This window comes from Drosophila miranda, chromosome 4 (assembly GCF_003369915.1).
Source record: "Drosophila miranda strain MSH22 chromosome 4, D.miranda_PacBio2.1, whole genome shotgun sequence".
Classification (NCBI taxonomy): domain Eukaryota; kingdom Metazoa; phylum Arthropoda; class Insecta; order Diptera; family Drosophilidae; genus Drosophila; species Drosophila miranda.
This window is the reverse complement of record NC_046677.1, coordinates 18,575,426-18,599,476: the sequence shown is the minus strand read 5'-3', so window position 1 is coordinate 18,599,476 and position 24,051 is coordinate 18,575,426. Positions and strand designations below refer to the sequence as shown.

Below are 24,051 nucleotides of genomic sequence, written 5' to 3'. Positions count from 1 at the left end.
TTTTAGATCGGCCATTACGATATTTCCCCAGCGCACAGATGGCCGACACGACTATCGAATTTGGAATAACCAGCTAATATCCTATGCCGGCTATAAGCAGGCAGACGGAAAGATCATTGGCGATCCCATGAACGTGGAGTTTACTGAGGTGAGTGTGGATCCTTAAGAAGATCCTTGAGTTTTGGGTAGCAGGGAAGCAGGGAATGGGCCACTGATTTACTCAATTAAATCGGAATCCACCTGACGATCATTGTTGGGGCTTCGTAATCCACCTATCGATTTACATACCAAACATGGATAATCCCTCGTCCATCAATTGCTCCCGCCCTTAAATCGGGATCCAGTCTCCCCTGTTACGGCTGCCGCTCCCGCTCCCTAGCGACCTTTTGGTGAACCAACAAGTTGGAAAGCCCCAAAGGCCACAACAGTAGCGGCAGCAGGAACGGCAAAGTTTGCCCTATAACTCGTTGTAATAAATCTCATTTTAAATACGCAAAAACAAGCGAGCAAACAACAAAGCTGTCAATAAATACGGACACAAATACGCGTACGGCAGAGGGCAGCAGATGCTGCCAATACACACAGACTCTGATGTATTTGCATATAAAACCGAGCCCCAAAGTATCTCCATTTATTTTTACACATGTCACTTTTTATTCCCGCCACAGTCCGGGCCAGCATCCGTCCCGCCTGTCTGTTGATTTTCGATTTTCGATTTCGCTTCGCATTTATTTGATGTTCCATCCGAACCTCCATCTATCCTCGGAGTCCATCCACTTTCATCCTAACTGATTGCCGCCTCTTTCGCAGGTCTGCACGAAGCTCGGCTGGAAGAGCAAGGGCGGCGAATGGGACATCTTGCCGGTGGTGGTCTCGGCCAACGGTCACGATCCGGACTACTTTGACTATCCGCCCGAATTGATACTGGAAGTGCCGCTGACCCATCCCAAGTGAGTAAACAAAATGGCTAATAAAAGCCAAATATTTGTGTCATTTGTGCGGTCTCTACTACATTGTGCTGTGCAGCCGGTACTCGAGTTCCGGGATCTATAAAAGCTTGTAAAAAACCAAGTTTGGTGTGATCAAAATTTAATATCAGAAAGACTCTTTTCAGCTGTATAGAACGAACTTTAATTGACTGAAAGTAATCAGAGGTAACCGTGTATTGGGAAGCATTTACTGATATATTTTTTAGGAGGCAATCATGGTGATTTTAAAGCAGGCAAATATTAATACGAAGCCACTCTAGCAAACCCAATCCTTTTATTACCCTTATCGAAGACCGTGTAAAACTTGCCGATGAAAACGTCGCCGAGAATCCACAGTGTGTTTCCGGACATGGAGGTGAAGCTGGACATGCATCGGGTTTGACCGGCCTCCGTTAACTTGACGACGTAGTCCTTTGGGGCCAGGGTGAAGATAGTGCCGCCAATATTCAGGTTGACCTTGGGCAGAGAGGATACATCAGCGCACTTCACGAAGGCCTCCCCCTCGCCGTTGTCTGTGGCTCCCAACAGGCTGTTGATCTTCGCATAGGCCGCCTCGGGAACCACGATCAGCGATGTGCCAGTGTCGGCTATGGCCTGGCAGCCGCTGCAGAGAAGAATGCCATCTGACTTCACGGAGTTCACCTTAAACTGCCAGTAGCCGGCCACTGAGACTGGGACGTAGGTCAGATTCCCTGTGTAGAGGCTGGGGTCGACTCCCCCCAAGATCAGTTCTCCGCCCTGCACTGCGGTGCCCTGGCGCTTCAGATAGAAGGAGATGACAGGCTCGTCCAGCAGACCCTGTGCGATCATGTTGTCGAATGGCGGGGTCACGCCGTCCACGGCAATCGACTTGAATGCCAGCCCCATAATGCCGGCAAAGGGCGCACTCACGAAGGTTGATCCCGGCTCCTTGAGCGCCTCAGCGAACGTCTGCCGCTGGATCTCGATCCCTGCCACCCACACCGTGTCCTCGGAGAGGAAGCCCGTGAGGCTGCCGGTCCCGTATTGGATGCTGAAGCTCTCACCATTGGCCACATAGGTGCTGGACTGCCCGGAGTGATACTGGTTGTGCTTTTGGCAGGCCTCGTTGCTGCTCGGGCACTTGGCGCTCGGCACCCACAGGTTGGCGGATCCCGTGTCGAAGAGAGCTCGGAAGCTTTGCTCCGGGGTTCCTATACCGATTAGTCCGTAGTATTCCATGTTCAGAGTGTTCTGCAGTGTTTCCGTGGACTCCGAGCTTGTGGTGGCCTCCACCAGGTACTTTGCAGCCAGCAGCGTCTTCTCGGCCTTCACGTTTCCATGGGTCTTGGTGAAGTTGCTCTGCGTCTGGAGTTGCACGCGGTTTAGCTCTGCCATCGAGCGGCCAACTCTGATCAGTACTAGGAAAACGATCAGCCTTCTCATGTCTGCGCTTGTTTTACTTCAAATGTGACTTGCCCTCTGGTGGAGGCCCTTATATAGCACCGAGCATCTAAATGTTTATTCGTGGACACAGCTTTCTGGTATCCAACGGTCCCGAATCTAACGTTTTTTTAGGCTCCAGACCTGGGGCAAACACTAATTAGAGTTGTTGAGAAAGATACGAAAATAAATTTGCTGTTTGCTTAGAGCTCCATTCAAGCTCTAAATATTTTGCTCAGCTGTTTTCTCAAAGGGGTAGAAATTTGCTTTATTTTTTGCATAACTGTGAACCTTTTTGAAGTGCATGACGACTAAGCGACATATTTTTAGATACTTTTTGAAAAGAAATTACTAAATGAAAGACTGGCTGGATGTGAGGGATTGATGGCCATGGGTATGATAACAGAAAAGTATCGAATACTCTGGAAGTCTCTTTTGCAGTAATCTAGAAGAAAGGACAGTACTCCTGAAGATACGTAAACCACTTGCAAGTAGATACATAGCTGTTGGTTAGTGGGTTAGAAGCTAATCTGATAGAATAGAAAGCCGGGAATTGCTATAGCAACTTAATTATGGTTCACCCCGTTACATACACTTCCTCGAATATCATACATCCTTAAACTCCGGGTGCACACTGGGTCCAACCATCAGCTGGTCCTGCTATGACATGTGTATCCAGCGACTTTGCATCCACATCAAACATACGAGTGCCAGATACGAGGGCAGAACAATAATCGGCCACCCATTGTGCCCTCTCTTTGCAGATTCGAGTGGTTCACGGAGCTGGGGCTGCGCTGGTACGCGCTGCCCGCCGTGTCCAGCATGCTCTTCGATGTGGGCGGCATCCAGTTCACGGCGACCACGTTCAGCGGCTGGTACATGTCCACGGAGATTGGCTGTCGGAATTTATGCGACACAAATCGGCGCAATATGTTGGAGGTAAGTTGGAAAGGCGAATGGGAGGTCCGGTGGAGTCCGGCGGAGTGGTACTGTAATTCCTGAATTGATAGCTTGATAGCCCGATAGCCTCCACTCCGTTAACATTGTCCACGCTTCGTGTCCTTGATGTCTTTGTATAGCCGCTCGTTCCGCCGCTTATTTCATTATATGGCCGCATAATGTGCTTCCTCCTCCGGCGCCACGTCCTCTTCTGTCATTCCCGCCGTCCTGGCATAAAGCGTTTGGCATTCTTTTGCCAACCAGTGACGTGGGAGTGGGGAAAGTGGAAAGTGGGTTAACAGCACTTAAGAAGAAGACCTGCTTTAAAGCCCGACGAGGTTCCGGGTAAAATTATTCGCTTGATGAGTTCCTCATGTGATTATAGCCTCCTACTAAATATACGCAGCTGCAGTGACATTTGGGTCGATTTGGCCGGCCTAATTAGTTTTCAGCTGAATGCACGCCAGAAATGTTGTTTAATTTTATCACAGCTCACAGCATAATGCAATCATCACAAGCGCACACACAAAAGATTGTGACGTGCTTGTCTGATAGGTGGAAAATCGGGGATATTACCCTGCCGCGGGCAATATAGTTCTGAGCAGAGTTTCCCTGGAAACGAGAGACATTTCAGACCCTACAAGCTCTCAAAACAGGCATATTTGTTTATGAGTGGATATGCTATCTTTCTCCATCAAATGGATCAACCGTTGAACAAGTCGTCTCAAGAAACAAGGAAATTTAATAACATTGAAGTCCAATTCCCATAGGTTCGGCTCCGATCCCTACCGATCCTATTCCGCTAATTTTGGAATCAGATAGAAAGCCATTTAATTCGAAATTTACTAAGTACTTGTTGCATTCAGTTATGAGTCCCGAGCCATCAAGTCAGTGTCCGGTCCATTGCTCATAAACTAAATAAATACCGCTCTTGGCTTTAAAACCCCTGGTTCCCTCCCGTCAATAAGTCCCCTCCCAAGCCCATAAATACCCAGAGCCATGGGCACACAACTCAACCGCAGTGGCCTCTACTCATAACGTTCTATGGCCGGGGGCTGGATCTATAATTGACGTATAGTTGGACCTGTGGTCTGGCCAACCACTGTCGGTGGGACACAGACACACACGGCTGCAGTGCCCGGAGGCACTTGTTGGTGCGTGTGGGCCAGTCCTGTTACTAGTAATTATTAGTTCCTGGCCGCAAAAACCAAAAACCGTAATCGAAATTTGACAACACTCTTCAATTAGAGCGAAACACCATCTACGAGTATCGTATCCCATATACCGGGGCACGGCTATGCTCTCATCAATTTTCAATTATGCACAAATAAAATGGTTTTTGTTTTTTTCTTTTTTGTATCAGACTGTGGCGTTGAAAATGAATTTGGACACCCGGACACCGACCTCCTTGTGGAAGGACAAGGCCGTCGTCGAGATGAACATAGCTGTGCTGCACTCGTTCCAGAGCCGCAATGTGACCATCGTGGACCACCACACGGCCAGCGAGAGCTTCATGAAGCACTTCGAGAACGAGTCAAAGTTGAGGTAAGAATAGTCTGGATCGGCGATTAAGGATATGCATATATTGGTGGCGGCTCCCACTTTATGGCCGAGGCGGGCCTGCATATATGGCATATCCCGGCCGCAGGTTTATGGCTTAACGTGTTTTATTTGACTTCCGGCGGCACGAAAAAGCGGAAAAGTGTGCGGAAAACTCTGCAGGTGCAAAAGTAAATTTATTGTTTCCAATTTGCTGTCGCCAGCGTTTATGTAAAGCGCTCGCGAGACACATAAATGCCGTACAATATGTCAGATATTTCTGCTCTGTCGCAGGGGGGAAATCCTCTGCGGTGGGCGGGCTGGTGTTGAACAGAAATTAATATATCATTTTTCATATTTATCTGCACAACTGTTTCGAAGGATAGCCTTGTGGGGTGACTCTTTTCACGGGCTTTGCAATTCAGCAGGCTCGTCATTGATGGGTTGCATTTTTTTATGTAATTATGTACATATTGGATGTATTTGATTACGAAACGCTAATTATACCCGATACTCAAAATGAGTATTGGGGTATATTAGATTTGTGGTAAAAGTGGATGTGTGTAACGTCCAGAAGGAATCGTTTCCGACCCCATAAAGTATATATATTCTTGATCAGCATCAATAGCCGAGTCGATTGAGCCCTGTCTGTCTGTCCGTCTGTCCGTCCGTCCGTCTGTCCGTCCCCTTCAGCGCCTAGTGCTCAAAGACTATAAGAGCTAGAGTAACGATGTTTTGGATCCAGACTTCTGTGATATGTCACTGCTACAAAAATATTTAAAAACTTCGCCCCGCCCACTTCCGCCCCCACAAAGGACGAAAATCTGTGGCATCCACAATTTTAAAGATATGAGAAAACCAAAAACGTAGAATTGTAGAGAATGACCATATCTTTAAGACTGCGGAATCTGAATTGGATCGTATTATTATTATAGCCAGCATCAAGAAAACAATTTCATTTTTTCACGCCCTGTCTCTCTCTAACACACACGTAGCATAGGCGGCTTTGCTTAGAGTAAAACATTAGCGCCTAGATCTCAGAGACTACAAAAGCTAGAGCAACCAAATTTGGTATCCACACTCCTAATATATCGGACCGAGACGAGTTTGTTTCAAAATTTCGCCACACCCCCTTCCGCCCCCGCAAAGGACGAAAATCTGGGGATATTCAAAAATCTCAGAGACTATTAAGGCTAGAGTAACCAAATTTGGTATCCGCACTCCTGTTAGATCTTACTATAAAACGTGTATCTCAAAATTTCGCCCCACCCCCTTCCGCCCACACAAAGGACGAAAATCTGTTGCATCCACAATATTGAGGATACGAGAAAACTAAAAACGCAGAATCATAGATAATGACCATATCTATCAGATTGCTGAATCTGGATCAGATCAGATCATTTTTATAGCCAATAGGAATTTGCAGTGGCTACGCAGCGCCCGACGTCACGCTCAGACTGATTTTCTGTCTCTCTCGCACGCACTCTTTGTCGTGTCGTTTAATATTAGCGGCGTCTGCCGGAGGAGAGCCATACTGACTTAGTATCGGGTATAACCGTAGAGTTGCGGTGTCCGCAGCAACTCACAACGTTCCCCCTCGTTTTATTTTAATGTGTTTCATTTTGTTTGAAGTGAGCTTCCTTCCATTCCCTTCCATTAGCATCCCAGTGGAATCCCGTTCGTTTGGGAATATGCATATGTACATTCATAAGTATTCAGGCTTCATTGAAAACTATTTTAATCAAAACAATAAAATTTTCGCCTACTGCCAAGCTAACAAATTAGAATTAACATTCAGTATTCAGTGAAGTGTCATTTTGAAAAATGCATTGGCTAAGTGAAATCGAAGTAGGTCAGGGCACTATTTAATTCCTGGTCGGCACTTCAGATCCATATATTCACGACACAATTACAGTTCGTGGTAGAACAAAAATTAAACTGGACTACAATGACACGATTCCAGAATTGGGAGCAGGAATTGCAACGGCTTGAGGCGGAAGTGCGCACAGTCCGCATTTTAATACTGGGTGACCCAGGTGAGAGTCGATGAATTAAGATATAACAGCAGCTTTACAGTTAAACAAATCTGTAGGAGTTGGAAAGTCATGTTTGACTAACTTACTGGCTAACAGCGCGATCACGCCAACACGCTCCTCCAGAACCGTTTCCAACAGCGAATGGACCGTCCAAGCGCGTCTGCACGAGTACCCCATCATGGGACATCTGCCGCTCACTCCCGAGTGGACGTCGTTATCCTCTTCGGAGCGCTCAAACCAATGGATGAACATCCTGGGGAACCCCAGAGAACCGCCACCAGCTTCTAATGTGATATATTTCGTAGAGTTCTACGATAAGAACAGCTCAATGAGCAAGAGTCGAGTGGACAGACATCCCTTGTACAAGAATATGGACGGAATCGTCTTGGTTTATAATATGAAGGACATGGAATCCCAGGATCATTTGCACGACTGGATATACGGCCCACTGCTCGAGATAAGCCAGCACCGGCACAAAAAACGCAAACGTATATTAGACCGTCATCATGTGCCCATCCTAGTCGTGGGCACCATGTTGGATACGCTACGCACGCGCCCACTACGACGCTTTGGAACCATTGCTCATCAATTGGGGGCTGAGGAGATATTCCTTAATTGCCTGGATCCAGACTTAATGGCTGAAAAAACCCACAACTACGGAAAAGTGTGCAAATTCTTGAACAGAGCCGTCGACTTTAAGATGTGTAACTCCAAATGAATACTTTACGTCAAATACATATGCCATAATATATATATATATTTGGTAGATTTTATCGCCTATGGGGAGAGGTTCTTAGCCAGGGGGCCACTGCAATTGACGACCGTCGAGGACCGCCCTCTGTCTCTCTCTAACACACACGTAGCATAGCCGGCTTTGCTTAGAGTAAAACATTAGCGCCTAGATCTCAGAGACTATAAAAGCTAGAGCAACCAAATTTGGTATCCACACTCCTAATATATCGGACCGAGGCGAGTTTGTTTCAAAATTTCGCCACACCCCCTTCCGCCCCCGCAAAGGATGAAAATCTGGGGATATTCACAAATCTCAGAGACTATTAAGGCTAGAGTAACCAAATTTGGTATCCGCACTCCTGTTAGATCTTACTATAAAACGTATATCTCAAAATTTCGCCCACCCCCTTCCGCCCACACAAAGGACGAAAATCTGTTGCATCCACAATATTGAGGATACGAGAAAACTAAAAACGCAGAATCATAGATAATGATCATATATATCAGATTGCTGAATCTGGATCAGATCAGATCATTTTTATAGCCAAAAGGAACAAATCAATTTGCACTGGCTACGCAGCCCCGACGTCACGCTCAGACTGATTTTCTGTCTCTCTCGCACGCTCTCTTTGTCGTGTCGTTCAATATTAGCGGCGTCTGCCGGAGGAGAGCCATACTGACTTAGTATCGGGTATAACTGTAGAGTTGCGGTGTCCGCTGCAACTCACAACGTTCCCCCTCGTTTTTTACTGGTGACATAAACCGTGCACGAATTATTCATTCAGTGAATTTCTAATGAATATTTATTTGTTCATATATTCAGCATTAAATTCTCGCCACTTAGGCCCATTAAATCAGCTGTTAACCGTCTACCTCTATTGCCAAAAGTAGAGTTCCAGCAGAGACTCTTGTTGGAGGGTTAGAGTTTGTCATCTTATATTTTTTTCAATCATTTTTATGGTGAAAATGGAAATATTTTCAACTACAGCTGAGTCTTTTTAAAATACAACGGAGTGTATATCCCGCGGGAGAGCGGGAGAACCAATCTAATTTCGTTTCAAATTGACTTTAGCGCTAGCCAAAAGTGATTTCAAATCTTGAATGATTCAATTGACTTTTTATTCTCTCATTAGCAGTTAAATGTAATTTCCCGGCTTTAATTATACTGGGCCTTTGATATGTTTTGCTACTTTTCTTGGCCTCAGCCCACATGGAGGTGATTGGCCTGGGCCAAGTGCTGGATAGGCCACACTGCTTCCATGGGGTTCCAGGAATTGGTACTTGACCTACTCACGGGTGCGCTTTGATGGCTATTTTCAGTGGCTCTCTTCCCTTGGGGCAGCCCCATTTTGGAACAGTAAATCAGAAGCCTAAGCCTTGTCTGGCCGGGGAGCATCTATTTTTGGGGCAGACAACCAACAAATAAGCCACTTAATGCTAATGCCGCGCTTGGAATGCCAAAAATATGCTGTCCATATTTCAATTTGCAGCCATTTGCATTTGCTGTATGGCCGCTTAGCATAGTCTTTGGAACCCCTGCGCCCCCGTCAATTACGAGTAATTACTTACGCAGCGATTCCCTTTCCACAGGAACGGCTGTCCCGCCGATTGGATATGGATTGTGCCGCCGCTCTCCGGCTCCATCACGCCCGTGTTCCACCAGGAGATGGCGCTGTACTACCTGAAGCCCTCGTTCGAGTATCAGGACCTCGCCTGGCGCACCCACGTCTGGAAGAAGGGGCGCGGCGAGAGCAAAGGCAAGAAGCCGCGCCGTAAATTCAATTTCAAACAAATCGCTAGGTAAGTACGGGCACGCGTACCTCCAGCCCCGTTTACCGTTTACCGTTAACGTGGCGGCGACCTTTGCCTCCACCGATGATGCTGTTGATATCCTACTGCAGCATCCTTCTGGCCCGTTTATTGTAATTGTCTTTGTGTGACTTCGGCTGTGTGTGAGAGTATCTGTGTGAGCTCGTTGTGCGAGCGTGTCACACGACAGCATCAGCAGGGATTAGCCCCTAAGTAGATTACATGGATTGTGGTTTATTGCTGCCGGGTCCCGGGTCCCGGGTGCCGGGTCCCACCGCCGCTCCATGCTCCATCCCTTACCCATATCCTGCTCTTGTCAACTCTCTCGGAAAATTCGGAACATTGCATCATGGTTGTTGTCCGTGGTATTGTTATTTTAAATGTTATTCTTCCCACTCCACTCCCCGGCTGTCTCCCGTCTGGGGCTCCGAGAAGGCAAGGTAGCATATGTGCGGTGGGACTTGATTGTTATGCAAATTGTACGGCATTATTTTATTTTGATAAAATTAAACACATTCCTCTCTTAAGTTTGTTGTTTATAGTTTTATCAAAGTTTTACCAATTTCAGATCAACATAAATCCCCTGTCCTCGCTACTTCGTTTTAAATCTACGAGTACTATATATACGAGAATGTATTTGGGAGTAGAAGAGTACCGTAAAGTTCCAGCTAATATTTACTAGTATAGGGCGAATAGCACAATAATCTTCTGCAGAACAATCAGTATGGTATATGGTATATTATTTATTTCTAATTGTAATTAATAGTTATTCTAATAATAATTAATAACACTACATTCCGCGGCGTTTAGTGGGTCCTTTAATTGATTTACAATATAGTAATTATCAAGAGCGACACTGCATTGTGTACACTGTACAGGCTTAAATCCACATAAGGATCAAGCCGAAACAAACAACTGCGGTCAGCCGGAACAAATAAAATCAATTACACAATTAACAAAAGAAATCGCCGATGATGAGGGAAATATGCGACACCTGCAAATGGCCTTTAAATGAGTCGTGAAAAATACAAATAATTATTCAGCGACCGCACTTTAAATCGTTATATATTAACGATGTTGTCGGCACTTGCACATTTGCCCAGGCTAATTAATTTTAATTATCTGCAATTGCTCCCATGCGGCGGGTCCGGTACGGGCATCGATTCCCGCCGTACAGCTCGAAAAGTGTCTGTCATATGTTCATTAAAAAGTTATCAATTATAATTGTTGAAAGTCGTTTGCAAGTCTCCATTAAATCGAGCACTTTCGAAGTGAGAAACTTTTAATCAGTGCTTAACCGAAGGAACCTCTGAAAAACCATATACCAGTGCACAACACATGTACGTGTGTATCTATGGCCGTGTTGGTATTCAAATGTGTATCCGAATGGATGTATCTGTATCTGTATAGGGACGGGAAAAGCTGCAGACATAATTAAGTTTAATTGTTTCAGCACGCGCTGCGTCTCTGGGCTCTGATGAGATGAAATGGAATTAAATCAGCGCTGACATCGACAACTTTATGGAAATGAAATTATATTCATGCTCGCACAAAAGTGTGCAACATAATGTGTGGGGTGGTGGGCGGGTGTGGCGGGACGAGTGGAGTGGTGTGAAGTGAGGCGAAGTGGAGGAGTGCCAGCCATATTGAATTACATTTAAACTGCCTATAAGCATCCATTTCCCCTCTTATCCCAAAAAAAAAAGTAGTTCCACGTCAGGAGCAGGCGGGAGGCGGGCGACGGGCGGCAGTGAAAATGGAACACAATTCGAGTAGAATGAAAAAGGAAAAATGTTAAATACGAATGGTTCACGAGGTACCCTACAGGGTAAAGGATAAAGGATACAGAATTGTAGGGAATTTTTATGGAAAGCCCTTGGATACACACTTCCATATATTAGGGGATCCAGATAGTTGTATTTGGACTAATTTTGTATCAAAAATATACACAAAATCCACAGTAATATATGCTACCTGCTCACAGTATTCCAATATACCCCTCCCCAAGAGGGGCAGTGGATTTGGGAATCTCGAAAATAAAGTCGAAGAAGCAGGCGATACGATGTCTGGCTCTGAAGCATCAAGAGTCCCTCACAGCCTCCCACATACTTACCGCCCCTTCCTGTTCTCATTTATTCGCACTATGCATAACATTTTATGCGATCCTGCTTTAAAAGGTGGCTGGGGGGATGGGGTGCAATAAAACTGCTGTGCCCCGTTCGATTATTGACGAGCCATGTGTGTGTGTGTGTGTTCTCGTGTGTCTCTTTCCCGAGGGTGGTCCTTAGAGCAGCAGAATATATGCTCTAGTTGCAGACAATTTTCCAATTATATGGCATGTCAATCAAAGTGCCCATATCGGGCGTCTTGTGCTGGGTGTGCTGCCGACTCAAAGGCTTATGAGTGTAATGACGATGGCCCTGCCGCCGCTGACTGAGCTTTAAGTGCCCCATCATCTGCCCCAGCCCGGCTCCATGATCTCTAATCGGTCTTCTCGTTGCAGGGCTGTGAAATTTACATCGAAATTATTTGGACGCGCCTTGTCGAAGCGCATCAAGGCAACGGTTCTGTATGCCACAGAAACAGGCAAATCCGAGCAATATGCAAAGCAGTTATGCGAGCTCCTTGGACACGCATTCAACGCACAGGTGAGTTTCGGAAGGACCAAGACCGGAGAAGACCAGGAAGAGGGCTTCCCTGTGCTGCATGGTCGGATTTGTTGGGGCGAACAGCATCCATGAATATTTGAACACCAATGATTGTCGTGAAGATGGAAAATAGTTTAAAACGGGGGCCTTTGCCTAGCATAGTTTAATATGCCCCCAATTTGACATTATAAACCGTTCAACCCACTTCTAAAATTAGCCTCATTTTGGGCATTCTGCGTTTAACCTGCGACCTTAGCCGACGAGGAAATCCGTCGCCACATAAGACAAATTAGCATAAAAGAGAAATTTACTTTTAAATTTTTGTGGCAGTCCAGTCCTGTCCTGTCTGGTCCTGTCCAGTCCGTCCCCTCGTCATGTGTGGGTGAAAAGCATCTGCTGCTGCTGGCTGGGAAAATGAGATAAGCCCCAAACACCTGCGACACAATAGTCGTGCAAGATACACCCCGACATCACAGCACAGGGAGCTCATTAAGCCGCCTCCCTGGTGTACGGGTACGAGCCAGGGCATAGGCCAGGCTCTAATGACCACAAAAGTGTTTGGCACAGCAAAAAAAAAAAAGAAGAAGGAAACTACGCACAGCTAAGACATTACATTGTTTATTCATTTAGATCTATTGCATGTCCGACTACGATATATCCTCCATAGAGCACGAGGCCTTGTTAATTGTTGTGGCCTCCACCTTTGGCAACGGCGATCCCCCCGAAAACGGAGAGGTAAGTCCCCCAGATCATATCAGGATAATTAATAGATTAGGCCCATGCCTGCCCCTCAAATGTGAACGAAATGTGAACTTTAATTCTCCGTCGTGCCCTCAGCTTTTCTCCCAGGAATTGTACGCGCTGCGAGTGCAGGAGTCCGGCGGGCATGGATTGCAGGATTCCAGGTGAGTCCATAAATTCGGGTCGTCCTTTCCGCTCTTTGCCGGCCCAGGCCTTGCATAAATTTCCTATAAATCAATTTGTTTAAGAACTTCGATGTGGGCGGGGAGCAAGATACAATAGGAAAGAGCGAGAAAAAATTGCTTTTTAAGCAAGTTTTCTTTCATTTTGAATTTCAAGCTTATGCAAATGGCTCGATGACTCTTCTGCGGCGTTCTGGCTATCAGTTTTTATTGCACACTTTCAGGGTCATGTATCCCTGGGGGTTTGTTCGGTTATGCGCGTACAAGTGGGATGTAATTAATTTTCTTTGTTGCCGAGATGATTCCAGGAAGCTCCCTTACATAAGGACCTGGCAGTGGTTGTCTGCTGTTGCACGGATTCGTTATTTCTGTTGGAAAATATTGCCATTCAAACTATTCGCAGTGGTTTTTGTTCTAGTTTGTTTTTCCACTAGGGGTCCATGTTTTGGGTCACATTATTGCTGACACATGCTTTGAAATTTTTTATTATTAATTGGCTGTTGTTGCGTCGCCTATCATGCCTCTCTTTCGTGCATGCTGGGAGCTTAAAAATGGCGCTCGAATGCCTTCACACACACATATGCAGGACAAAGACACGCACTTAAGTGCGTGCCGCTTGAGGGAGCAGACAAATCCGCGCAATTCCCCCACCACCCCTTCCCATCCTACAAAAAACAGAAAAAAAACAATAACAATAATTTTGTTATTTCGATATTTTCCCTCACGTAGGATACGTCTGTGGAGGGTTTTTATGATGTTGAGGGGATTTCCGCTTGACAACTTTGACAACTAAGGACGCACACAGACACACTCACACTCACACTCACATGACTAAATTTATACCCGAAAACTCAGGCGGGGGAGAGCCTGTTGAAAATGAAATTGAAAATTCATATGAAAGACGGGCCGGGGAGCAGGGGGGGAGCAGGAAGGGGCAACGGAAGCTGCCGAAGCACTCCCCTACGGTAGGAAGCCAATTCAATAACATGTGTGTTTTACAAGTCGGGATGTGGCGCATTTTTGATGGAAAAATTCATTAATTGAAATTTAATCTGGGCTTCCCCCGAAGCTGATAAATTTGTGCGTGTTTATTCCTGTTTATCAATTTGTACGAGCATTACAATAACCATTGGCTGGGCTGCTGGAGAAGCTCCTGCTCTCCTGCTGTATTCGGTTTACTAATTAATTTGATTTATTATTGGCCTTATACGGTCCAATTGTGTACATTTAAACGACTATGTGTGTTGCTGGAACAAAGAGGGTTCGTGAAGGTTTCGTGGAGAGCCGTTAATTGGCATTTTCCCGGCCTACGCTCATCATTAGTATTATGATTAATTGAGCAACGAATTGCTGAGGCATGGAAAATGCTTGTAGTAGCTACGAAATTCAATGAACAATTTTGAGAAGAGATATATATATATTTGTTATCTATTTACAATACGTGATTAATGAATCCTCTACAAGGGACATCGCTAGTACGAGTATTTGCTCGAATTTAGATTTTAAATCTTGAGCCCAAATATTTGCTACAAATTTAAAACAATCTCCCATTCCTGCTTGCGGAGACTGCTCGATTTCATTACACAAACATTACCGAAATGAGGGCCCGTCTCGACTCCGACTTGTCCCACGCTGCGTATGAGCAATTTAAGCAATCAAGCTGTTGAGCTCGATGCCGGCGAGCAGGGCCGGCAGCTCCAGGGAGGCTATCACCATCATGTGAGCCTGAGTGCTGAAGGTTTTCCTTTTTTTTTTTCTGCTTTCCCGCTCGAGTGAGCCCGCCTTGGGCAGGGATGCTGTATTTGTTCTTGCTGTTTTCCCGGGGCATTTTGTCGCTTCGGAAATTGCTTTGCTGTTAATTGTTTGCTTCACTTGATTTAATTTTAAAGCCAAGAACTCAAAACTTTGTTGTCAAACTTTCCGAACCCGAAACTGTAATAGTTTTCAATAGTTTTCAAATAGCTTCGAAGCAGAGCTGACTTTTGCGTCTGTGAATATAGGGCACATTAGCATCCTCTACATTTTCCTGCCATGAACTTTGATCAAATTGTTGTGGTTGACCGGCCAAATGACACTTGCCTTCTGGGGGACGAGACATTAAATGTCCACAAAAGTGCACATTCCGATTCTGGCCCACCTTCCTGGCCTTGTCCTGCTTCGACTCTGTGATTGTCGGCAGCACGAGTTTGAGGGATCTCGAGCTCACTTAATTGCAGTCTATTAGGCCACCAACGCCTGTGAGAGCTCTTTGAGAGGCGGCCAGAGCGGGGAGGGCATCCGTATCCTGCTGTTTCTAAACTGCAACTGCCACTGCCACTGCCACTGCCACTGCACCTTTCCAGAATGAGCCACTTAGGCAGCACTAGCTGTTTTCCATAAAAGTTTTTATGATGATGGCACTAGCACCTATCAGCTCAGCTCGGAGATTACTTCACTTTGCATAATGAGCAGAGCCAAGCAATTGGATAAAGTTGTTGTTAAAAATGCTTCACATTTGTTTCAATGCCTGCTCCAGCAGCTCTTCATTTCCAAAAAATAATTACTAAGACAAGTTGTTTGAAGAGCGACACTTGACTCAAGAATGGCCAGGATAAGGACGGGAATGAAGGCACCTTGGAGAATTTACAGTCAGCAGGGAATGTACAGAGAGAGAAACTACCCCACAAAAGGTGGGGCCTTCATATATTTAATCTGGGTAACTCTTTTATAATCTACACCACGAGTATCCTGTCAAAGTTCAGCTAAGCCCGGTACTTTTATCGTCCTGTAAGGGTATTCCACGGTTCTCAAATCGCTTTCATTTTCCCAGTGTGTACAGCCAATTCTCGGCACAAGTTGGCAGGATTTTAATTATGGCGCAGTTCAGGATTTCCAGTCTAACTGCCTGGCCCCCTCTTTCCCCTCACGCCTTGTTTGTGTTATGCTCTTGCACCTGCCTGGGCCCCTCTCCCTTCCCCCACTGAACTACAGCTGTAAATTACAACACTCTTTTCACGCTGTGCTGCACTTCTGGGATGCTGCTACGGCAGGTAAAAGGCGATGCTTTCTCTGTTTGTTTGCGTGTGGAATCGTTTTTCTCCCTCTTCTCTCAGTGCTGCCGCTGCCGCTGCTCCTGCTACAGCTGTTGTGTTTGGGTGGCAAGGAGCGTGTCGTGTGATTAAGTTGATAAGCGTCACTCAGCTTTCAACAGAGCTCCAGAGACGATAAGACAGGAGAAGATGGGGGGAAGAAGGCCCTCGCATTGATAAATGGCACGAGTACATGAGTGGGAAATGGATAACAGGAGATCCTGTCCTGGTGGAGCGGAACACCAATTACAGTGCCTGTGAATCTGTGGCTAATGAGCGGTGGCCCAAAAGTGGTTGATGGGAAAATAACTGGATTACGCTCACACGCCAAACCGCAAGCCCTTTGACCTTAAAATGGATACTATTAATTTAAAAAAATTACAAAGAGGCAACTGTTTTCATCAAAATGAGATTTCTTTTAAGGGCTATAACTCTTTGATTGCTAAGGGGATTGGGAAAATAGTGGTAATAGGGAAAACAGCTTTAGGAAGCTGCGAAGTGTTTCAAGTGTTTATCTTCGGCTGTTAAAGGTCATATCTTCTCACAGGGAAATAACCTTTTTAATACTTGTAATAATATCATAATAGAATACTCCGCTCGCCTCCGCCACCGCCACCGCAAGCCCTTCAGCCCCGCGTAATCCCTGGCAGTCTCGGTTCCATCATTCGCTGTTAACAAGCTCCTACATCTGGTAAGCTCAATGTCGGCTCTGGGCCCGTCGTGGGTCCCGGGGCTTACGCTCGCCCGCCACTCGCAACAGGTTTTTACGACTCCGCCAAAGCCATAAACTTTGACCCAAAGCCAAGTTGAGCAGCAGGAGCTCAAATAGTTTTAAACGCACTCCGGCACCGGGACCCCGGCCAGATGCAGTTGGCAGCTTGCCCTGGTCCTCGTCTCCGGCTGCAGGCAGACTGCCCGAGAGCGGATCTATTCCCTTTAAAGAGTGCCATTGTTCATTGTTGAATCATCACTCAACTGGGACCGGCCGAGGGGGACTGCAGTCGGGTGCAGGGAATGCCCCACATGCTGGGAGGAAGAGCCTTGCGAGCTGGGTTTTCCTGACGAGCTGCTGACGAGCGGATGATTACGTCTCTTTTTTTTTAGTGGATTGCTCGCACAGTTGCGTCTAAGTCCAAGGCTTGCCGGGTCCGTCCTCGTCCCTGTTCAGTCCTGCCCTCCGCCTACTTTTGCCTCATTTTATTTTTGGTATTTTTTGCACATTTCTCCCCATTCGTTAGCTACATCAAATGACAAGCGTAATAAATGTTGTGCTGTCAGTCTCTTCTGTGCCTCTTATTGTTGCCTCCTTTGGCGTGTTTTGTTCATTGTCTCGTTCCTGCACAACAGCAGTAGTGGGAGGTGGGAGGCGGCAGGAGGCCGGAGGCGCCCTTGACCACGCCTCGTTCCTTTTGTGGGGAGCCTTTGTGAAATACGATCCCAAAGAAAAGAAGCCTGCCTCGCCCTCCCGACAGGCCCGATTTTAATTTGAGTGTTTTCACTCCTTCCTCTTCCCTGCGAAGACATTAAAGGCCGTAGCATACTTTTGGGCTGACGAATCAATCGAGCTGCAACCGGGAATATCTTGTATCTCCTGCTTCTTCATGCTCCTTCTATCTCCTTCTGCGATCTAGCATTGCCGTGACCTCGTCGAAATCCTTCATGAAGGCCAGCTCCCGGCAGGAGTTCATGAAGCTGCCCCTGCAACAGGTGAAGAAAATAGACCGATGGGACTCGCTGCGGGGCTCCACGTCGGACACCTTCACCGAGGAAACCTTTGGCCCCCTGTCCAACGTCCGGTTCGCAGTCTTCGCCCTCGGCTCCTCGGCATACCCGAACTTCTGCGCCTTTGGACAGTACGTGGACAATATTTTGGGCGAGCTGGGGGCGAGCGACTGATGAAGATCGCTTACGGCGACGAGATGTGCGGCCAGGAGCAAACGTTCAGGAAGTGGGCCCCCGAGGTCTTCAAGGTAAGGTATTAAGGCGGAAGGTGTAATCTCTAAAGTTGGGCACTAGGGACTCCCAGAGTCCCGGCGAGGTATGTTACTAACGGGGTCCTCAATAATCTTCCCCCTGTCGCCGCAGCTTGCTTGCGAAACGTTCTGCTTGGATCCGGAGGAAAGCCTAACGGACGCCTCGCTGGCACTGCAGAACGAATCCCTCACCGTGAACACTGTCCGTTTGGTGCCGTCCGCGGTCAAGACCACGCTAGACAGCGCCCTCTCAAAATACCACAACAAGAAGGTGCACTGCTGCAAGATCAAGGGGCAGCCGCACAACCTGACCAAGCTGAGTGAAGGGCCAAGACGACGATGCTGCTGGAGATCTGCGCCCCGGGACTGGACTATGAGCCGGGGGATCACGTGGGAATATTCCCGGCGAACCGACCGCAGCTGGTGGAGGGTCTGCTGAAGCGTCTGGTGGGAGTGGAGAACCCGGACGAGGTGCTGCAGCTGCAGCTCCTCAAGGAAAAGCAAACATCGAACGGGATATTCAAGTGCTGGGAGCAGCACGACAAGATTCCTGCGGACACTCTGCGGAATCTGCTGGCTCGCTTCTTCGACCTGACCACTCCCCCCTCGCGGCAGCTGCTCACCCTCCTGGCCGGATTCTGCGAAGACAACGCCGACAAGGAGCGGCTCGAGTTGCTGGTGAACGACTCGTCGGCCTACGAGGACTGGCGGCACTGGCGCCTGCCCCACATGCTGGATGTCCTGGAGGAGTTCCCCTCGTGTCGACCGCCAGCGCCCCTGCTCCTGGCCCACCTCACGCCCCTGCAGCCGAGGTTCTACTCCATCTCCTCCTCTCCCCGTAGGGCCAGCGACGAGATACATCTGACGGTGGCAATTGTCAAGTACCGCAGCGAGGACGGCCGGGGCGACGAGCGCTATGGGGTCTGCTCCAACTATCTGTCGGGCCTGCAGGCGGACGACGAGCTGGTCATGTTCGTGCGCAGTGCTCTGGGCTTCCATCTGCCCGTCGAGCGCACTTGCCCCATTGTCCTGATCGGACCCGGCACGGGCATCGCTCCGTTCCGCTCCTTCTGGCAGGAGTTCCAGCTGCTGCGCGAACTCGATCCGGCTGTCGCGCTGCCCAAGATGTGGCTCTTTTTCGGCTGTCGCAACCGGGATGTGGACCTGTATGCGGAGGAGAAGGAGCGGCTGGTGAAGGAGCAAATACTGGATCGTGTTTTCCTGGCTCTCTCCAGGGAGCCGACCATCCCCAAGGTGAGCTTTGTGCGGAAGCAATTTTAAACTTTATTCGAATTCCGACTCCCTGCCGCTGGACAAACTTTCCAATGACCTCCACCCGCTTCGCCCCAAACTAAACAAATGATTTGTTTGTGCATTTCAGACATATGTGCAGGACCTGATTGAACAGGAATTCGATTCGTTGTACGACTTGATTGTGCAGGAGCGGGGCCACATCTACGTCTGCGGCGATGTCACCATGGCCGAGCATGTGTACCAGACCATCAGGTAGGGTTTTTCCCCTTAGTTTGATTGCCTTTGTGTGCTGGGGGAAACAGTGGGCGTGGCTGCCCATGGCTTGCCATTGCCCCCGTTCCCCCATTCCCCCATTCCCCACTCTTCACACTATCTCTTCTGGGAATTTGCTGTTTTCTAATGCTCTGCGGTCAGGTATTTTGCCTTTGCTTGGCTTTTATATTTCTTTTCTCTGCCTCGCATTTTTCAAAGCTCTTGATTACGTGCCTCATTGTGGAATACGGGCTGGCTGTCGTTGTCCCCACACACACACACAGGATATTGCATAATAACTGTTCTTGAAGGGGGGGATTTCAATGGGGGGATAATATTAAGCGGCTTAGGCTAATAAGAACCGAAGCAGGAGCCGACCCTAAGCGGATGTGTTTTGCTAATTACAAGACCCTGAATATCGATTTACATACTTTTCCCAGAACTATGGTTTCAAAGGAAACAAAATGGGAGACAAGGCCGTAAAGCCTGGAAAAATTATGGAATGTCCTGTACAGTTATTGATATTAAAGCGCCACCAGGGCAGGAGTTCTTTTCCTGGTCGTATGGTCTTCCCTATCTGATTCCGTTCTTTTCTCCATTTCGCAGGAAGTGCATTGCCGGCAAGGAGCAGAAATCCGAGGCGGAAGTCGAGACTTTTATGCTCACACTGCGCGTAAGTATCCTTGAAGGCTTCCGGGTGCTGCCATCGGCTGACACTTTGCGGAGAAGATTCCTCCAAGTGTGTATCTTTTTTTTGTGCCTTGCAGGACGAGAGCCGCTACCACGAGGACATCTTCGGCATCACCCTGAGAACGGCTGAGATCCACACCAAGTCGAGGGCCACGGCGAGGATACGGATGGCCTCGCAGCCCTAGGGAAACTAATAATCAAAACACCAAGCAAATACCAGTATCCACCTATTGTTTCCTTTGAATATTAACTGCAATTGAATGTTGTCGCTTCTTTCATTACTTGTACGTACAATAACGATTAATTAACCAAAGTTTAATTTTATTAACTCGATTCTACTGTACAAACCAAAACAGAAATCAAAATTCAAAGCTCTAAATGTTAAAATATATTTCAAATAAATCACTCCTTTAAAAGAAAACCCACAAAGCGTTTATGAAAAATGTCCGCCACGGGGATTAGTCCGTTGCAAATTACAATTTTTCCATCAAAGCTTCTGTCAAAGAAAGCCACTGGCCTAAGCGGCTTAGATTGGGCGAAGGGAGGTGGGACGCGGTCCCATCGATACAGGTTGGTAAAATGGTAAATTGTGCAGAAAATGCAATCTATAGAATAAACACCGATTTCCTTTCATGGCCTTTACCTCTGAGTTTCCTTTCCGCGACTCGTTCTGTTTAATAATAGGGAATATAACGGGGAAAAAACTCAAAGCCGAATCCTATACATTTTCCTTCCGCGATTTGCATTACACTTCACATGGCACAGTGGTGTAAAAAGCGAATGTATATATTTTATATTTATTTTGACTGGATACAACGCACAGAGAGAAGAATATCCGACTCAAAAATATATTCCCCACGAGTTTAATTGATATATCCATACGGGTTTCCACATAAACTAGTCCGACGGTTCTAGAGCAGTTCAGAACTACCAAGAACTGTGGTTAGGATAGATAAATAGAAAGAATTCTGGTTAGAAGAGGTCAGTACTTTTACCAAAGAAACCTCTGTTCTGCTTTCGTAATGGCCCACTTATAAAGGAGTTGGTAAAATGGAAAAGGGTTCGCTCTCTTTGTAATTACCTTGGAATTATTTGTACAAATCAGGAATCAGAATTTACAGATCTGTACGTGTATCAATAACTTTAGACTCAACACAGCAACAATTGTAATACAACTGTGCTAAGAAAATTCGGAATCTAAAAGTCTCTAATGCACTCGCTTATAGTTTCCGTGAAGTACAAAGATACTCCAGACCCCTGTGCGCTGGTTGGGGCTGCGCCAACATTCCGGTGGCTGTCTGCGGTTTCAAAGCGTTAACAGATTTGTGCTCGTACCTTATGCGAAATTCTAAACATCTCCATTCTGACTTTGGTCGAGGGGTTCACCGCCAACCCATCTAGCGTCTCTCTTCTACACCCGTATCTGGTATCTGGTTTCAATGCTGAAATTGAATTGAGGCGCTCGCTTGGCTTCTGTTTTACAGGGTAATAAATGGGTGTATGGGCTTGTAGCTATCGAGGGGAGTCCCAGCGCCCATGCATAAACGGTGCTCGGACTGGGGGGTACTTGGTCGTCGAAACACGCGACTCTAGCGTTCTTGCTTCATTTCGAATTTCGCTTTTCGTTATACTTTTTTTTTAACGGAAATTTGTGCTGTGGCGTGAGTCGTGGTTTGACTTCTGATTGACATTTTTTTTCTACCTTTTTTTACGATATAGCACGAGTATCTCTTTCAATCAACTCGGCCGCGCTCATATTTCAGGGTTTGACATCTGTCAATAGCAGAGATACAGGAAGCTGAGAGATATCGCTTAGGAAATGGGGATCAAAAGTCCCATGGGTTAGAATCTTTGAGTTTAAACGAGATAGAAATACGACCCATCTTAATCCTTTTTAAGAAAGTTATTCAATGTGCGGAGGGTTCGTTAGATCTTTCAGATCAACGGAAACCGAAAAGGGAAAATACATTGCACTCCAGAAGGAACAAATAGGAAGGAATACCATAGTTGAATACATACTGGAATACATCTTTAAGGACAACCAACCGGAATATATATTGCAGTTGCTTCTTGATATAAGATATAAGAATGCAGAGCAGGGATCTTAACTGAGCAACGATTGTAGTTAAGGACAAGAAACCTGTCCGCCAAAAGAGCTTTCACTGTATTTCCTCGACAGCGAAATAATACACCAAAAGCATTTCTGGTCAGGCAGTCGGAATTGTATTCGAGTATCACTGACCTCTTGCAGTCTTCTGCCTTATCGGCATTCGCCGCGACTTCTGCAAATTCCGTGGAAATTTGTGGAATGGGATACATGCTCGTACGTATTGCTGTTCTTGTGGGTTTCAATTAAAATCAGTGCGAATGACATGCTGACGGCGCTGTAAAATGCCTGAGATCGCTGTTACCAACAGAAAAACGAGTGTTAAGCGCGGCGGAAACCGCCATAAACCGATGTCAATGGCTTATCGCCTTTTTTCGATACCAACTCGAATCACCTGATCTTTTAGTCGGAACCGCGTTTTTGTGGTCGGAGTGAGTCAGCCGCCAAAGGGTCATCGGGATAAGCCCCGAATAACTAACTGCTGGAATGTACACAGTTTCCTCCATGAACTTGAAACGTCTTCGGAGTCGGCCAGACCAGCGGCAAACGAAGACTTTGGCACGCGCCCCAATCCTCATGCCCCCGAAATACTAACCGGCTTTTGCCTGGCATGCCCCACGCTCGAAATCAAAATTAATCAGCCGACTTTCAACGCAGCAGACAACCGCCGTTCCGACAGCCCCGTCCGACCAGCATTCCTGACATAATTCCGTGTGTGAGTAAGCAAACGAGTTCGGGAAAAATTAGACGTCATCGGCGGCACGCTCAACAGGCGGCCCGGCCCGTCCCGTCCCCATCGACGCAGCAGCCGGTCTAGCCGCTGACACACAAAAACAAGGCCCGCAAAGGTGCTTCAAACGTACCTGAAAAATGGAATTTTTAATATTCCAACGCAGACGATATTGTACAAGCCAAGACTGTAGGGAAGAGGTAGCAAAACCTAAGGGGTAATGATGGGCCACCCTTTAGCTGGCTATAGCTTAGAAAAATAGCTACTAATTTCGAATAAACATCGCTAAGCAGATCGTGGGAGAGTTGGCTTTGGACTTAGTCGGCCCGGACGTAGCCATCGCAAGCACGTGTGGCCAACTGTGGCTATGAGCAGAGGCTATCATATAATAATTTATATCTAATTTTCGTAAATTTCCTTTGGTTCGGCTATGCAGCAGTTGGCTTTAAAAGAGCCAGGTCGGCATCATTGCTCAAGCCCATCTTGGGACTTGCTTTGCCATTCGACGCTGAGGCACACATGCAGTGCGGCCGCATGTGTGTACAGTAAATCAAAAAAGTAAAGGCACACTCTCTGTTTCTAAAGCCTATCCAACACAGAAAGCATATGAACAATAATGAACCTATCATAAAACGGTACGACCTGTAATGAAAATGCAGACTGAACATATCAAAAAACGGTACGATCTGGAGTAAAAGAAGTATAGATTTTATCTCTTATGTGTTGTCTCACATAAATAGTTCTCATCGGTACATCCATTGCACTAGTACTGGTTAAAATGATCAGAAATCAGTGTGATCGGTGTCTCGAGCCGCCGTTGGCGAACCTTGAACATCAGGGTGTGCCTACACTCCATCGACTCACTGTATAAGCGAGCGAGCGAGCGAGCATGGTTACGGACAGCAGCAGCAGCGGCAGTAGCAGCAGCGGCAGCAGCGCAGCGCAGCGCTGGGTCGCTTCG

At 46.9% G+C, this 24,051-nt stretch overlaps 3 protein-coding genes across 3 annotated transcripts in view; 2 read left to right on the top strand and 1 right to left on the bottom strand.

The window, feature by feature from the left end:
- Positions 1 to 20,674, top strand: part of LOC108163699 (nitric oxide synthase) — a 37,005-nt gene extending 16,331 nt beyond the window's left edge. The window contains 15 exon segments of the mRNA XM_017299134.2: positions 7 to 148; positions 811 to 950; positions 3,155 to 3,329; positions 4,693 to 4,874; positions 9,227 to 9,436; positions 11,949 to 12,093; positions 12,724 to 12,828; positions 12,931 to 12,998; positions 17,716 to 17,963; positions 17,966 to 18,054; positions 18,170 to 18,382; positions 18,385 to 19,311; positions 19,439 to 19,563; positions 20,170 to 20,236; positions 20,331 to 20,674. Coding sequence (XP_017154623.2) covers positions 7 to 148; positions 811 to 950; positions 3,155 to 3,329; positions 4,693 to 4,874; positions 9,227 to 9,436; positions 11,949 to 12,093; positions 12,724 to 12,828; positions 12,931 to 12,998; positions 17,716 to 17,963; positions 17,966 to 18,054; positions 18,170 to 18,382; positions 18,385 to 19,311; positions 19,439 to 19,563; positions 20,170 to 20,236; positions 20,331 to 20,438 — 2,944 coding nt within the window. The 3' untranslated portion in view covers positions 20,439 to 20,674.
- LOC108163700 (lysosomal aspartic protease) lies at positions 1,164 to 2,428 on the bottom strand. Its single transcript, XM_017299135.2, has one exon. The coding sequence runs from the start codon at positions 2,391 to 2,393 to the stop codon at positions 1,230 to 1,232; it is 1,164 nt and encodes a 387-aa protein (XP_017154624.1). The 5' UTR covers positions 2,394 to 2,428; the 3' UTR covers positions 1,164 to 1,229.
- On the top strand, positions 6,604 to 7,661 carry LOC108161163 (rab-like protein 3). Its single transcript, XM_033392584.1, has 2 exons — positions 6,604 to 6,904; positions 6,961 to 7,661. The coding sequence occupies exons 1-2, from the start codon at positions 6,817 to 6,819 to the stop codon at positions 7,620 to 7,622; spliced, it is 750 nt and encodes a 249-aa protein (XP_033248475.1). The 5' UTR covers positions 6,604 to 6,816; the 3' UTR covers positions 7,623 to 7,661.
- Positions 20,675 to 24,051: the final 3,377 nt, after the last annotated feature.